The sequence below is a fragment of the Paroedura picta genome, chromosome 8 (assembly GCF_049243985.1).
Source record: "Paroedura picta isolate Pp20150507F chromosome 8, Ppicta_v3.0, whole genome shotgun sequence".
Classification (NCBI taxonomy): Eukaryota; Metazoa; Chordata; class Lepidosauria; order Squamata; family Gekkonidae; genus Paroedura; species Paroedura picta.
Window position 1 is genome coordinate 15,805,900 of NC_135376.1, and position 13,380 is coordinate 15,819,279.

The following is a 13,380-nucleotide window of genomic DNA, read 5'->3' on the forward strand; positions in this document are numbered from 1 at the left end:
ATTATAGTCCATGAACATCTGGAGGACCACAGGTTGACTAACCCTCTGACAAAGACAGTATTGATTCTTGAAAGCTTATACCCTGGAAATCTAGTCAATCTTTGATTCTCCCTCTTCTGCTAAAGACCAGTATGACTGTGCACCTGATACAATCATGATTCATAAGGACAGTCAGTTCTATCATAAAATACTATTTGACCTTGTTGAGCATGCTGTCTGCTGAGACATCTTCAACCAAAGTTGGACGTCGAGATACTCTCTGGCTTTCTAAGATGGCTTTATCCATTTCTCCGAAACTCCCTATCCCCTGCCTCCTTTTGACTTTAACTAGCCAGGCAGCAAAAAGAGAGAGAAGGCTGTTGGACAATCAAAAACAGAACAGCAGGCCCTTCATGCTGGGCCAGTGCAGTCACACAATGAAGAGTACCCTTTGGTACATACTTCAGTTTGGTCCTTTTCAGTCACTGCCAAGAGTAAGACACAGGTGGTTTAATTTAGACTACCTCAGTGCAATGGCAGACACTTTCATTGCAGTCTCCTGACACCTTTGAAGGAGAGTCTACAGTAGAACCGACCACTGGTAATACTTCTATTATTAAAAGCACTTTGGGTTGCAATTAAAATTCCACTTGGGCACCATTTGTAATGATGTTTTTAGGGCTTTGGAGGAGCACAGCTAATTTAACACAATAAGTATGCAGCATATCACTGCTTAGCAAGGCAGATTCATTTAATTACCCAAGTTGAAGGGCAGCTGGCTCCCTTCCCTTATCTAACCATAATTTCTTTATATTTATTTAACATTCGGGTGATATTTCAGAGTACCCAACTGCAGCCTTGCTTCTGGAACTGTGGGTTGGATCCAGTGTAGCTGCCCTACCAGAAGTGGCCCATTTCCTCAGCACAAGGAGTTTTTTTGCCTGGCAAGAGGCTTAAAGGACCTTTTGTGTCAATTGAACATTTTTGCGCCAGAAGGAAAGGTCACTTCTAGCAGAACAGATCCATAAGATTCCACCCAATGTTGTCAAGGGCTGGTTCCAACTAGATTTTCAGCTAGTAAAAGAAGAAGAAGAAGAAGGGGGTCCCCCTTTTCTGCAAAAGAAAAAAAACCTATGCTGGGGATCATGACACTTGCATAGACAATGTCATGTTAGATATGGAATGTAGTAAGAAGGGGAGCTGGGAGGGATTTAGTGACAAAGGGTCTGGATTCAACCTAATAAGTTAAGTATAGAGAGCATAAATATTGTATAAGACAGCACAGATATCATGTGGTCTCCCAGATCTGGGTGGCCCAGTCTAACCCAATCTTGGTAGATTTCTGAAGTTTAGCATTCTCAGCCCTGCTTAGTACTTGAGTGGCCACTGAGGAATTCCAGGGATGCCGCACAGAGGCGGGCAAACCATCTCTATTCTCTCTTACCCGGAAAACCCTATGGGGTCACCAGGCAAAGAACTTATGTTCTTTCTTATCTTGAAACCCCTGTGAGATTGCCATAAGTCAGCTGTGATTTGATGGCAATTTGTGCCAGTATTGTGTGGCCCATAATTCTTGTAATGATTATAAGTAGCTTCTATAAACATGCCATTGTTTTGGAAGGAAGGGCGCTTGATCCATGATGTTCAAATTTATTTGAACATGTATACTTCTCCAAGATGGGGCAGTTTACCACAATTCCATTCCATTAAACAAAACATCCGTGAATCATAAAAAATTCAGTTCCCCAACACTAGCAGCTCAATCAAGTCTAATAACAAAGCAACACCAGTTCCATTAGTAGTTTTTGCACAATATCCAGAATAATGAGACAGCATTTCAGACATCTAGATGGATGTTTTGCAGTGCTGGAACAACAATGGAGAAAGATGATGCTCTCATTGAGTGATCTACCAAAAAAAAGCTAATGAACTGATCTAAGCTAGCAAGAACTATGACCTGGAAAGCCCAAGCTGGCCTGAGCTTGTCACATCTCAGGTCAGCTTTGGGGAGTATTTGGATGGGAGATCACCAAGGAAGTCTGGGGTGGCTACATAGAGGGCAAGCAGTGACACACCACCTCTTAATGCCCCCAGGGGATCAATGTAAGTCCACTACAGTAGCTGGGATGCTGATGTAGAATAGAGATGACCATACCTGGAAGCCTTGTGAAAGTGGAATATCATCCTGCAAAATTCTTTAAGATATAAACTCCTCAAAGATCCATTTTAAGTTGGTTGAGAATTCCTTTGTTAGAGCCGAAGGAGTGTTCTGATGGCGTTTTTCTTAATTGTCGCCTTTAGAATTTGAATCTGCCCCTCTAATCTCTTTGAAAAATGTAAAAATACCCTTTGGTGAGTAGGAACAGCTATCTCTGACCTAGTTAAATGGACCAGAAAAGAAGTCTATAAAATTAAGAATGGAAGGTTATTTTCTTAATACCATGGGTGCCCTTGCAACCACTTTCCCATTCAAGTCTTGTAACATCTATAAAGGGGAACTATAGATATCAGACAGGATGCCATAGGGCTCTACCACATGGAAACAGCTTTGCTAGAGTCCATGTATACTGATCATGTATTTCTTGTATGTGCTAGTGAAAACCACAACCACTTGGGACCTCCTTTTTTTTGGCAAGGATATAATGTTTGGATAAATAATTATCAGGTATGGCTGGTGGGAATCGACCATACTGCAATAAATCATGCAAGATGTCGCAAGAAGTGAATTCGTTTTGTTGAGCAACGAAACAGGCCACAGCCATCAACAGGGCCAGAGCGTAATCTGTCCAGATGATCTTTCCTCCAGTTTTTAGTATCTGACTAAAGGTGAAGGTAAAGGTATCCCCTGTGCAAGCATCAGGTCATGTCTGACCCTTGGGGTGACACCCTCTAGCGTTTTCATGGCAGACTCAATGTGGGGTGGTTTGCCAGTGCCTTCCCCAGTCATTACCGTTTACCCCCCAGCAAGCTGGGCACTCATTTTACCGACCTCGGAAGGATAGAAGGCTGAGTCTACCTTGAGCCGGCTGCTGGGATCAAACTCCCAGCCTCATGGGCAGAGCTTTTAGACTGCATGTCTGCTGCCTTACCACCCTGCGCCACAAGAGGCTCAATAGTAACTGACTACACGGTTACAATTCCAAATTGAAACTAATGGATTCTGAGACATTCCCTAGATCATCTTTTAAGATCCATTACTCAATGGATCGATTTGCTAAGATAAGTCGGGATGGCTTATCTCGCCTCAGCCTGCAGAGCGGTTTGTCTCACGTGCCCTCCAAAGGTGCTGCATTCTCAATGCGAAGGGCACTTTGTCCCCCTCTGAATCCCAGTTGTTATCTTTGGAGGGACCAAGGCTCTCCTCCATTGAATGATAACAGCAGTGAAATCATTGCTCTTTCGTTCAGCGGCGCTCGCTGCAAAGGCAGGTATTTAAAGATGGGATAAGAACCAGCCCATAAACTTTAATAAGGCAAGAAGATAAATCTTCTAATGAGTTGAAAGAAAGAAGATGAGAAAATCAATGTCCATTTTCACCCCCTATTTGGATTTGCATTTCAGCTGTGGATAATTATATAAGTGAAGTGCACCTAGATCTAGATCAGTCGTGCTCAACCAGGGTTACTAGTAATCCCAGGGTTACTCCAGAGCTCCAGGGGGGGGTTACTTCAGTTGGGAGGATTTAATATAGAAGAAGAAGAAGAAGAGTTGGTTCTTATATGCCGCTTTTGTCCTACCCGAAGGAGGCTCAAAGCAGCTTACAGTTGCCTTCCCATTCCTCTCCCCACAACAGACACCCTGTGGGGTGGGTGAGGCTGAGAGAGCCCTGATATCACTGCTCAGTCTGAACAGTTTTATCAGTGCTGTAGCGAGCTCAAGGTCATCCAGCTGGTTTCATGTGGGGGAGCGCAGAATCGAATCAGGCATGCCAGATTAGAAGTCCGCACTCCTAACCACGACACCAAACTGGCTCTCCTATATATATAGGAATCAGGAAGACAGAGTGGCTTCCTGCTCATCCATCTTGTCTGTGGTGGTCTTGTTGAATTGATACACAATGGAAAAGGAATGGGAGGGAAGAACTGAATCTGCTGTACTCCTCCCATTGGCTTCTCCCATTTCCCCTCTCTCAGAATTTCTTCTCAGAGCCCCACTGGCAGAAAATGGCTGGAGAAAGGCTGTTGCGAGCAAAGAGATTTAGATATTCAAGCAGGACTGTGTCTAATGCCACAGACTACCCTCCAAAAGCCATTTTCTCCAGGGAAACAGATCTCTGTAGTGTGGAGATGAGCTGTAATTTCAGGGGATTCCCAGGTCCCACTGGGAGGCTGGTATTGTTAGCTGAGAGTTATTACACCTGGTTTCAGTACAAGGACTGTGCATACCCTGCACAAGGATTCCTTTCTTCCCAGGTTTCCCCACGCCCTGGCCGTCATTTCCAACTCTAGTGGAATATATTCTCAGGTCTTGCTCGTATTGCCAATCTCCTGGTGGTGCCTGGAGATCTCCCAGAGTTACAAGTGATTTCCAGATCACACAGATCATTTTCTCCAAGGAGAATTGCTGCTTTGCATGGTTGGCTTTATGACCGCTGAGATGAATGCTTCCTTGCTTTGCTCAGGCAAGGCATTGCACATACAAAAATAAAACTAACTTCTTATTTAACAAGCACTTAATTTTATTAGTGATGCCTTGCACACTGTAAACATGTAACTTCCAGTGACATGTGAGAGAGGTGTAGACAGCTAGCATCATTTGCAGGATTATTCAAAGCCTGAAGAATATTTGGGGGGTTACTCCATGGGAAAAAAGGTTGAGGAAGCCTGAGCTAAATTCAGGCTAGTAGCCATGTTGGTCTTAAGCAGCAGAACAAAGTTTGAGTCCAATGGTACCTTTAAGAACAAGGAAGTGTTATTCAAAGTATAAGCTTTTCTGTGCGTGGACATTTCTTCAGATACTGTGAAACAAAATTTCCTCAACCATTACATATAAGTAGCGTGGGGTGTTAATTGCCAGAAAGGGTTAGCTAGAGTCAAAATGCATGAGTTACAGGGAAATTATAGCTGAGATGGGATTAAGGCAGTTGTCAAGATCTGTGAATGGCAGTAAATCCGCATAAAAATGGAAGGGTTAACAAACTGATGTGAGAACAACATTTAAATCTAGTAGTAACACCACTGGATTTACACTGGGTGGTTCAACTCTGGGCATGAACAGGAACTGAGAGGTTTAGCATGTGCAGATGCAAGCTCCTTCAATAACATTGAAACAGATTTCCTTAAATGTTCCATATAGGTAGGGGGGAGGTTAGGTGCCAGGGAAGGCTAATTGGAATAAAGGTGCATAAGTAACTGAACAATAAATACAACTAAGATTGGTAAGATGTAAATGGCAGCAGATTGGCATGCAGACGATAAAGGACTTAACAACAGATGTGAGACCTGGGTTTGAATCCAGTGCTCCCTCCCACCAAAAAGACCAGCCTCCCTTTTCTCCCAGATCCTGATCTGATGCTGCAACCACTGTGCCGTTTTGGCTTCCCAGCAACTTTTATGCATGCTTGTATGTTTTCTTTTTCACAGGCAATCACATCGGATACGGGGTCTACGGTCATCTTCTGGCTGGTGGATACCGGGCAGAAAACCAAAGAGTTTACGCATTGCCATGGGAATGCTGAGATCAGCACCATGGCTCTGGATGGGAGTGAGACGAGACTCTTCACTGGAAGCACCAACGGGACAGTGAAGGTCTGGAAAAGAGCCATTTTGGAGCACCAGGGCTGCCATGTTGCAAAACAGACGTGTGCACAGTGGGAAGTATATCTGTCACAGGGGAGGCAGGGGGTGTTTTATGGTTTGGCTCCTATCCTCCTTTTCGGCTTGTGAAAAGCACTTCTGCCTGCTGAATTGGGGAGGGTGATTATCAGCAGTTCCTTCTTCCCATGTAGGGCTCCACCCCTCATACTATTTTGGGGGGTCCACTGGCCAGAGAGGATATGATTCTGATGGGGGCCCATCAGGCTGCTGGAGGGAGACAGGGGATTTCCCCTTCAGTGAGGGCAGCTCCACTTGCATTACTTGAGTCAAGAGCATTTTGGGAGGGGGGACAGGTTGACCATGACCATGTATAGTCAAATCACCTGATAAATGTTTAACGTTTAAAAAAATATATATATTAAAAATTAATCAATTCCTACCCATTCAGGAAGAGCCTCTTGTGGCGCAGAGTGGTAAGGCAGCGACATGCTGTCTGAAGCTGTCTGCCCATGAGGTTGGGAGTTCGATCCCAGCAGCCGGCTCAAGGTTGACTCAGCCTTCCATCCTTCCGAGGTTGGTAAAATGAGTACCCAGCTTGCTGGGGAGTAAACGGTAATGACTGGGGAAGGCACTGGCAAACCACCCGCCATGAAAATGCTAGAGGGCGTCACCCCAAGGGTCAGACATGACCCGGTGCTTGAACAGGGGATACCTTTTCCTTTACCCATTCAGGAAACTCCTTGGTTTCACAAAATCCTGTTTGAGAAAACCTGTTCTAACCACTATACCACACTGGCTAAGCTAAGCTGCCATTTTCATTGGAGATGCTCATTATCCATGAATAGCAAGGGGTTTGGGGTTTTTGCTTGTTTGTTTTCTGCTTTGGATGTGTATTCAGTCTGCCAACAAAGATAATTTTTGACCTCGGGTTCACAGTGCCTTAAAGCAGGGGTAGTCAACCTGTGGTCCTCCAGATGTCCATGGACTACAATTCCCATGCGTTTGCTGGCAGGGGCTCATGGGAATTGTAGTCCATGGACATCTGGAGGACCACAGGTTGACTACCCCCTGCCTTAAAGGCTATGCAGATGCGCAAGTGCAGTTCAAGCGTTTGGGTGATCTTTGCTTAATACAGCACTCCATTCCATCCGATGTTCAGATACCTTCCCCGGTTTTAATTGGATGCAATTAGAAAGACCTCGCAGTTCCACTGCTCAAACAGCTTTACGTACAGGATGTAATTTCATACACTCTCTTAGCAAAAGACTAAGAAACAACTCTAAATCAATGATAAATGGCAGTTATTTATTTTCCAATTGTCAGCTACTCTAGCAGGCAATTACAAGTCGTAATGTTGCAAAAAAACAAACAAACAAAACAAAACAGGATTTATCACAACGAAGAAGATAAAACATGCTCCAAGCTCATGTTAGTTTTTACAGGGTGGATACACAAGTCTCATTTCAAAGGCAGGAATGTTGGTGTTGTTAGTTCTAGATTTCTGTTTATGGATATATTGTTAAACAGGATCAGCAGATCTCCCAGAATTACAGCTGATCAACTGATGACAGAAATCTCTTCCTCTGGAAGACAGGGCAGATTTGGAGGATGGACTGCATGTTGAGGTCTTTCCCCTCCCTCTCCCTACCCTGTCTAGGATCTACCCCCAAATTTGCCAAAACTAGCATTGACAACCCTGTGTTTTGTGCCATTTTGCTCCCTGGAATATTTTGCATGTTTCCCATTTCTTTAGTCCCACTCACTCTGTTCTCACTGTCCTTTAACCTGATTGATTAATAACAACAACACAGGACTATAATGAGTTTCCCCAGGACAGATTTGTATTCGGTCTTAAAATCCAACTGGCTTCTCTCCCATCCTGAGCTTTTTCTTAAGTTTATTTTATTTATTTTCTTCCTATATACCCCTCCTTCCCCCCAAAATGAGGATGTGAAGCAGCTTACATAATTCTTTACTCCAGTTTTTTTTTTTTAAAGAATTACCTACAACACATACAGTTAAGAGTTCTGTTCTATGGAATTTTTCTATCCAGTGTTTTATTATTAGTGGTTCCACTTTTTAATGTTGACCAAATGGACTTTGAGGAATGGTAGAGGACAGGAAGGCCTGGACAGGAAGGCCTGGAGGATCATTGTCCATGGGGTCGCAATGGGTCGGACACCTAACAAGAACAAAATGTCTTCTATGAGCTCAGTGTAATAGTTAAGAGCAATGGCCTTTAATCTGGCAAGCTGGGTTTGATTCCCCATTCCTCCACATGCAGCCAGCTGGGTGACCTTGGGCTAGTTAGAGTCCTGATAGAGCTGTTCTCTCTCAGCCCCACCTACCTCACAGAGTGTCTGCTGTGGGAAGAGGAAGGTAAGGCAATTTTGAGACTCCTTCGGGCAGTGAAGAGAGGGGTATAAAAACCAACTCTTCTTCTTATATTTAGACGACTGGTAGTTGTTCCTCCATACAATGTTTTGTTTGAACGTTGTGGAGCGTAAAGTTCAACCATAGTGTTACACAAAGCGGCCTGGATAAGGTGACATTGTTCTCATGCTTCTTTCCAGCTATTGTGGAGGCTGCCTCAGAAGTCACATCCTTGGTTATAAGCATTTCTGAATCCACAAAGGCTGCATAAAGATTATTGGTTCTTGCAGAAGAAGTCAGCTCCACAGCAGAAGACACTGTCCACAGTGAGCAGAGAAAGGGTCCACCCTCCTGGGTTAGGATTACTGGCAATGTATGAAAAGGCCACGAATCCAATTAAAACTGGTTGACTAGTATGAGGGCATTTGGGGGCTTAAAGAGGACACGCGCACATATTTTGGCTTAAACATGGCCACAGCTTTATTACAAACTCTCCAAAGGAGTGTTGGCCCAGCATGGGAGAGGGAGCCTGGACTGGTGATCAGCCGACCACATACCTGGATCCCAATTGCACCCTGGGGAATCCTTCAGTTCCCAGTTGGGAACGCAGGTCCCCAGGCTGCTGGGATCCCGTCCAAGAGAAGTGTTACCTGGGGCACCAAGGGGGGTGCATACTTCCTTTGGTCCTACCCAGTCTACCTGGCAAGGTGAGCTTCCCTGCCTTCACAGCCTGGTCGGTGCCCACTTGCCACCTGCCATCTCTTATAGAGGCTCCTAACCTGGGGAGTCCAATATGCAGAATGAACTCCCTGCCAAACAGTCTCCATCTCATGCATAACTGCCAGCTCTGATGAATTCAACACTCAAAATACCTAAATGTAGGCCAACATAAACTACAACTGCGTGAAAGAGGCTGGGCTTGCGCTCATGGTGCCTTTTAAGGCCTGTGCTTTCCCCCTCCCCCATTGACAAGCTGTGTTATCAAGCGGCATGACTTTGCATGCTGCAGTCATGTTCAGCCAGGTGTACCCTTGTTGCTGCCCAGCTCCTCATCTGCATCAACCAGCGGCACCAGTAAGAGCTGCAATTGTGGCTGTCATGCAGCAAGATATCATTATTAAGTTAGACATGACCACTAATCCATTCCATTGATTTCTGAACTGGACTTAGTCTTGATTTAACTGAACTGGGTCCTGTAAATACACTCTTCTCTAATCCTGTCATGTCATATTTGCATTATGGGTCACATCCAAAATTTTAAATTTTATGAATGGACTGAGTTTGTAGAAACAGGTTGTAATACTTTCCCCTCCCTTCCATGTTATCTCTAAATCTGCCACTGAACATCCAGGAACGCACCCAAAAGTGTACCCTGTGCCAGGGCTGGGAGGTTTTGTATGCAACATGTTGGGGTAGAATTCTAACTCAAGGAGAAAGTTGGTTCCCATGGATAATATGAAGCCATTAATCTCAACCTGCCATAATTTGAGCTACAAGAACTAGAAATGTGTGCGTAGCCTATAGCAGTAGCATTTTTAATAAATGTGTGTGTGTTTTAGGATTGGCAACTCTGGGTCATGAAATTCCTAGAGATTTGGGGGTAGAACTGGGAAGGACCCTTGGCAGGGTATAATGTCAGAGAGTCCACCTTCCAAAGTAACCATTTTTTCCCAGGGAACAGATTGCTATTGTCTGGAGATCTGGGAGATCTTCAGGCTGCACCTGGAGGCTCTGAAACCCCTAGTGTCTACAAAAGGAAAATAAACTGAAATTAAATATTCATAGAATCATAGAGTTGGAAGGGGCCATACAGGCCATCTAGTCCAACCCCCTGCTCAACGCAAGATCAGCCCAAAGCATCCTAAAGCATCCAAGAAAAGTGTGTATCCAACCTTTGCTTGAAGACTGCCAGTGAGGGGGAGCTCACCACCTCCTTAGGCTGCCTATATTTTCTAAATCTGTGCATTGTTTTCTGTTAATCTGTCCCATGTTAAGTGTTAAGACTTGACAATTGAAAATATCAATGGTTAAATGAGACTTCATTAAGAATTAGGTAGGCCTGTCCTAGTTATTATTTCTGATTTTAAAAATCTGAATTACAGATTTGGGACTTCAATGGACATTGTCATTATCAACTTAATGCTGGAAGGGACCGAGCTGTTGAAATTTCCCAGATCTTGGTGCTAAGCCGAACAATATTGGTTCTAGGCTGGGACAGGTACTGTAGATATCATACTAAAATCTTTAGAAGTTCGTAAGTGGTGAAAGTGTTCCCTTGCTGCCATTTCCTGGGAGATACAATCTTTTAATTCTTATCTTTCCAGGCTGTGAAACTAATTCAAAGGTGTTTGATAACTGAATCTAAGAAAAGATTTAATAATGGCTGGAGGACCTTTGAGGAGGGACGTGCTACTCAAAGGTGTAATGCAGCAAGAAAGGATCTCCTCTGCCTTGAAGAGGGCCACCATTTTAGAATGCCGTGTGGAGGGCAGCAAGATTATTCGCAAGATTTAATAGACTCAAGATTAAACTGTAAAAATAGAAGGGGTATATTTTATGAGCACTTGTTATGCTGGCTGTTTTGCACTTCATCATCACTGAAGTGGTGCTACCAACTGAATTTGAATATGACATGACTTTTTTGTCTGAAAATAGTGGGTCAATATGAGGAGAAAGCCAGTGAAGGGGTGGGTACACAAGTGTAACATGAACTGAACAATAAGCAGAAAATATAAAGCAATGGTGTCTTTAGCCTTGGTACGTCTTTCCCCCCTGGAAAGATGGCCTCATCCAGATTTCACTGTACCTCACATTTCATTAATCTTATTCAGGTAATTTCAATTTATCTCAAATTTTGTGGATATCTCTCACTTGAACGGGACCCTCCAAATGCACCTCATGCTTCACTATTGCTAAAATTTGACAGCAGTTTTGAAAAGGCAAAAAGCTCTCCTGAGTGACATCATTCGTCATGTCGAGTTTCTTTTGCCTCCCCTTGAAACTCCTCACATACTTTGTCTGAAAAGGACCCAGCATCTTTGACTTGAATTTCTCCAGAGCTGAAATTTAGTGGCAAATCTAAAGGTCAAACAGGATGTCTTCCCAATTATGCAGGTAGATAAACCACGGCTAATGCTTCTCTCCTCTGTTAATTGGTCAGTATTATTTGGTTTATGATCCTGGTTAGGACAGAAGTCTTAAAATGAAACCATGTGATGATTAACTCACCCAGGCATAGTTACACAACTTTGTTTCAAGTATCCGGTAGGTTCTGTCCTTCAGGTTAGAACTTCCACTTGCCCCCCACCCTCCATATCCTGAACCTGTTTGAGACGGGGGCCTAGGAGGAAGAAACATCACTGATGCATTAACATCACTTTGGGGTGAAGTCCTAGAAATGACATTACTGTTCCACACAATAGTCTAGGAACCCCCAATCTCTATGATAAATAGAATTCCTAGAGCCATCATGGTGTCGTGTTTAAGAGTGGAGGATTCTAACCTAGTGAGCTGGATTCGATTCCCTGCTCCTCCATGTGCAGCCAGCTTGGTGACCTTGGGTTACTCACAGTCCTGCTAGAGCTGTTCTCACAGAGCAGTCCTGTCAGAGCTCTCTCAGCCCCACCTTCCACCCAGGGTGTCTATTGTGGGGAGAGGAAGGGAACGTGACTGTATGTTGCTTGGACACTCCTTTGGGTAGTGAAAAGTGGGGTATAAAGCCAGCTCTTCTGGTGGTGTTCTGACATCAAACCCACCTTTTTTTTCTCCACCCACCTTTTGTACTAAGGCCTGGCAATGCAGGGCAGGAATGGGAGTTCCCCCAGCTGCAGTGGCAACCCTACTTGGCATCCTTAACTATAAATAATAGGTGTGTGTGAAGGGGAACCCTTTAGTTGCCTGAGAACCTAAGACAAGCTTCTCCCAATTGGAGTGGACAATACTAAGCTTGCTTAACCAATGATCTGACTCCGTATAGGACAGCTTTATACTTCTCTTCATATGGTGAACAAATAGAACAGATCCCTCTCTGTGCCACTTAGTTTTAGATGCAGATGGTCCACACAGTTGCCTGATCATATGGGTTCCTGATTCCTACAGACTTTCTCCTGTTTTTGAGATGGACAGAATTTCTCAGACCAGGCAATGTTACCTGGATGGTACAGAGGTGGGGATGGGCATCCTTTTTTTCTACACGAAGCCTTTATGAATCCGATTCCTGCCTCAGGTTGATGTCAGACAGGTCGTGTCACACACCATTGTCTAAACCTGTTCCCTCTCCCTCCATTTGATGGTCCCTATTCATCAGCTCTTTGTGTTCAAAAACTGGATGTGTTCCTGGGTCTGTTTTCTAAAATGGATGTCTAGCTATAGACTTATGGTCAAAGGAGCCTTGACATTGCCCCCCAGTGTTACCCTATCCAAAGTGGAGCCGTTGGGAAACCTCCATTGGGCAAGGGATTGTGATTGTGATGTTGGCAGCAGCGTTCCTTGCTTTGATGAGGCCCCACGGATCCATTTTGCGGCTGGAAGCTGAAAAATCATCAAATGCATTAATGTTTCTGTGAGGAAGGATTTGTATTATCTACACCGAGATGTTCCACAGATGCTGAGGAAGAAATTATAGCAGACTTAATTAGAAATCCTTCTGTCCATAAATTTGAAAATGTAGACAGCAGACAGAAACGGCTTCCTCTGCAGAGGTAATTTTCATTGCCTGTTATTCACTGTAAAATTATGCCGAGGAGTTGGAAATTAGGATGGAATAAATTGCTTTGGTGCATTTCCTTCTCCTTTGAAACTCCAAGAACGGAAAGCTTTTTTTTTTTTTTTTTTGTACAAAACCAGAACTGTAGTAATAAAAAAAAAATCTCATTAATTATAGTAGATAATGCTATTTGCAGAACCAAAATTTTGGAACAATGTAGTTTAAAATGTCGAGGTTGCCTCGTGAAATTTGATGAGGTGGTAATTATCAGAAACACTTAAAGCTTACTTTTACACATTATCTTATTCATATGATAATTATAGATATTTGATAAACAGGATGTGTGAAGCTTGGACGGCCAGTTAATGTGAATCATTACCTCCTATTTGACTGTGTGGTTAATTTTACAATAGGTGCCAAACCGGCGATAAGACTATCAAGTGTTTTCTATCGCCTCTGCGTAAATTCAAGATGTAAACTCATTCTTCAAACTTGTCTCTGCTGAAGGATCCTGTTTCCATCTAATAACAAAGCTCTACTAAGCATTTATCAAATGGTGTTTACAGT

At 43.7% G+C, this 13,380-nt stretch overlaps 1 protein-coding gene across 1 annotated transcript in view; it reads left to right on the forward strand.

Moving 5' to 3' along the window:
• WDR49 (WD repeat domain 49) overlaps nt 1-13,380 on the forward strand; it is a 125,163-nt gene that overhangs the window by 59,969 nt on the left and 51,814 nt on the right. Inside the window, exons 9-10 of the mRNA XM_077348499.1 lie at nt 5,562-5,726; nt 10,211-10,326. Of these exons, the coding sequence (XP_077204614.1) occupies nt 5,562-5,726; nt 10,211-10,326 (281 nt within the window). The remainder of the gene's footprint in view (nt 1-5,561; nt 5,727-10,210; nt 10,327-13,380) is intronic.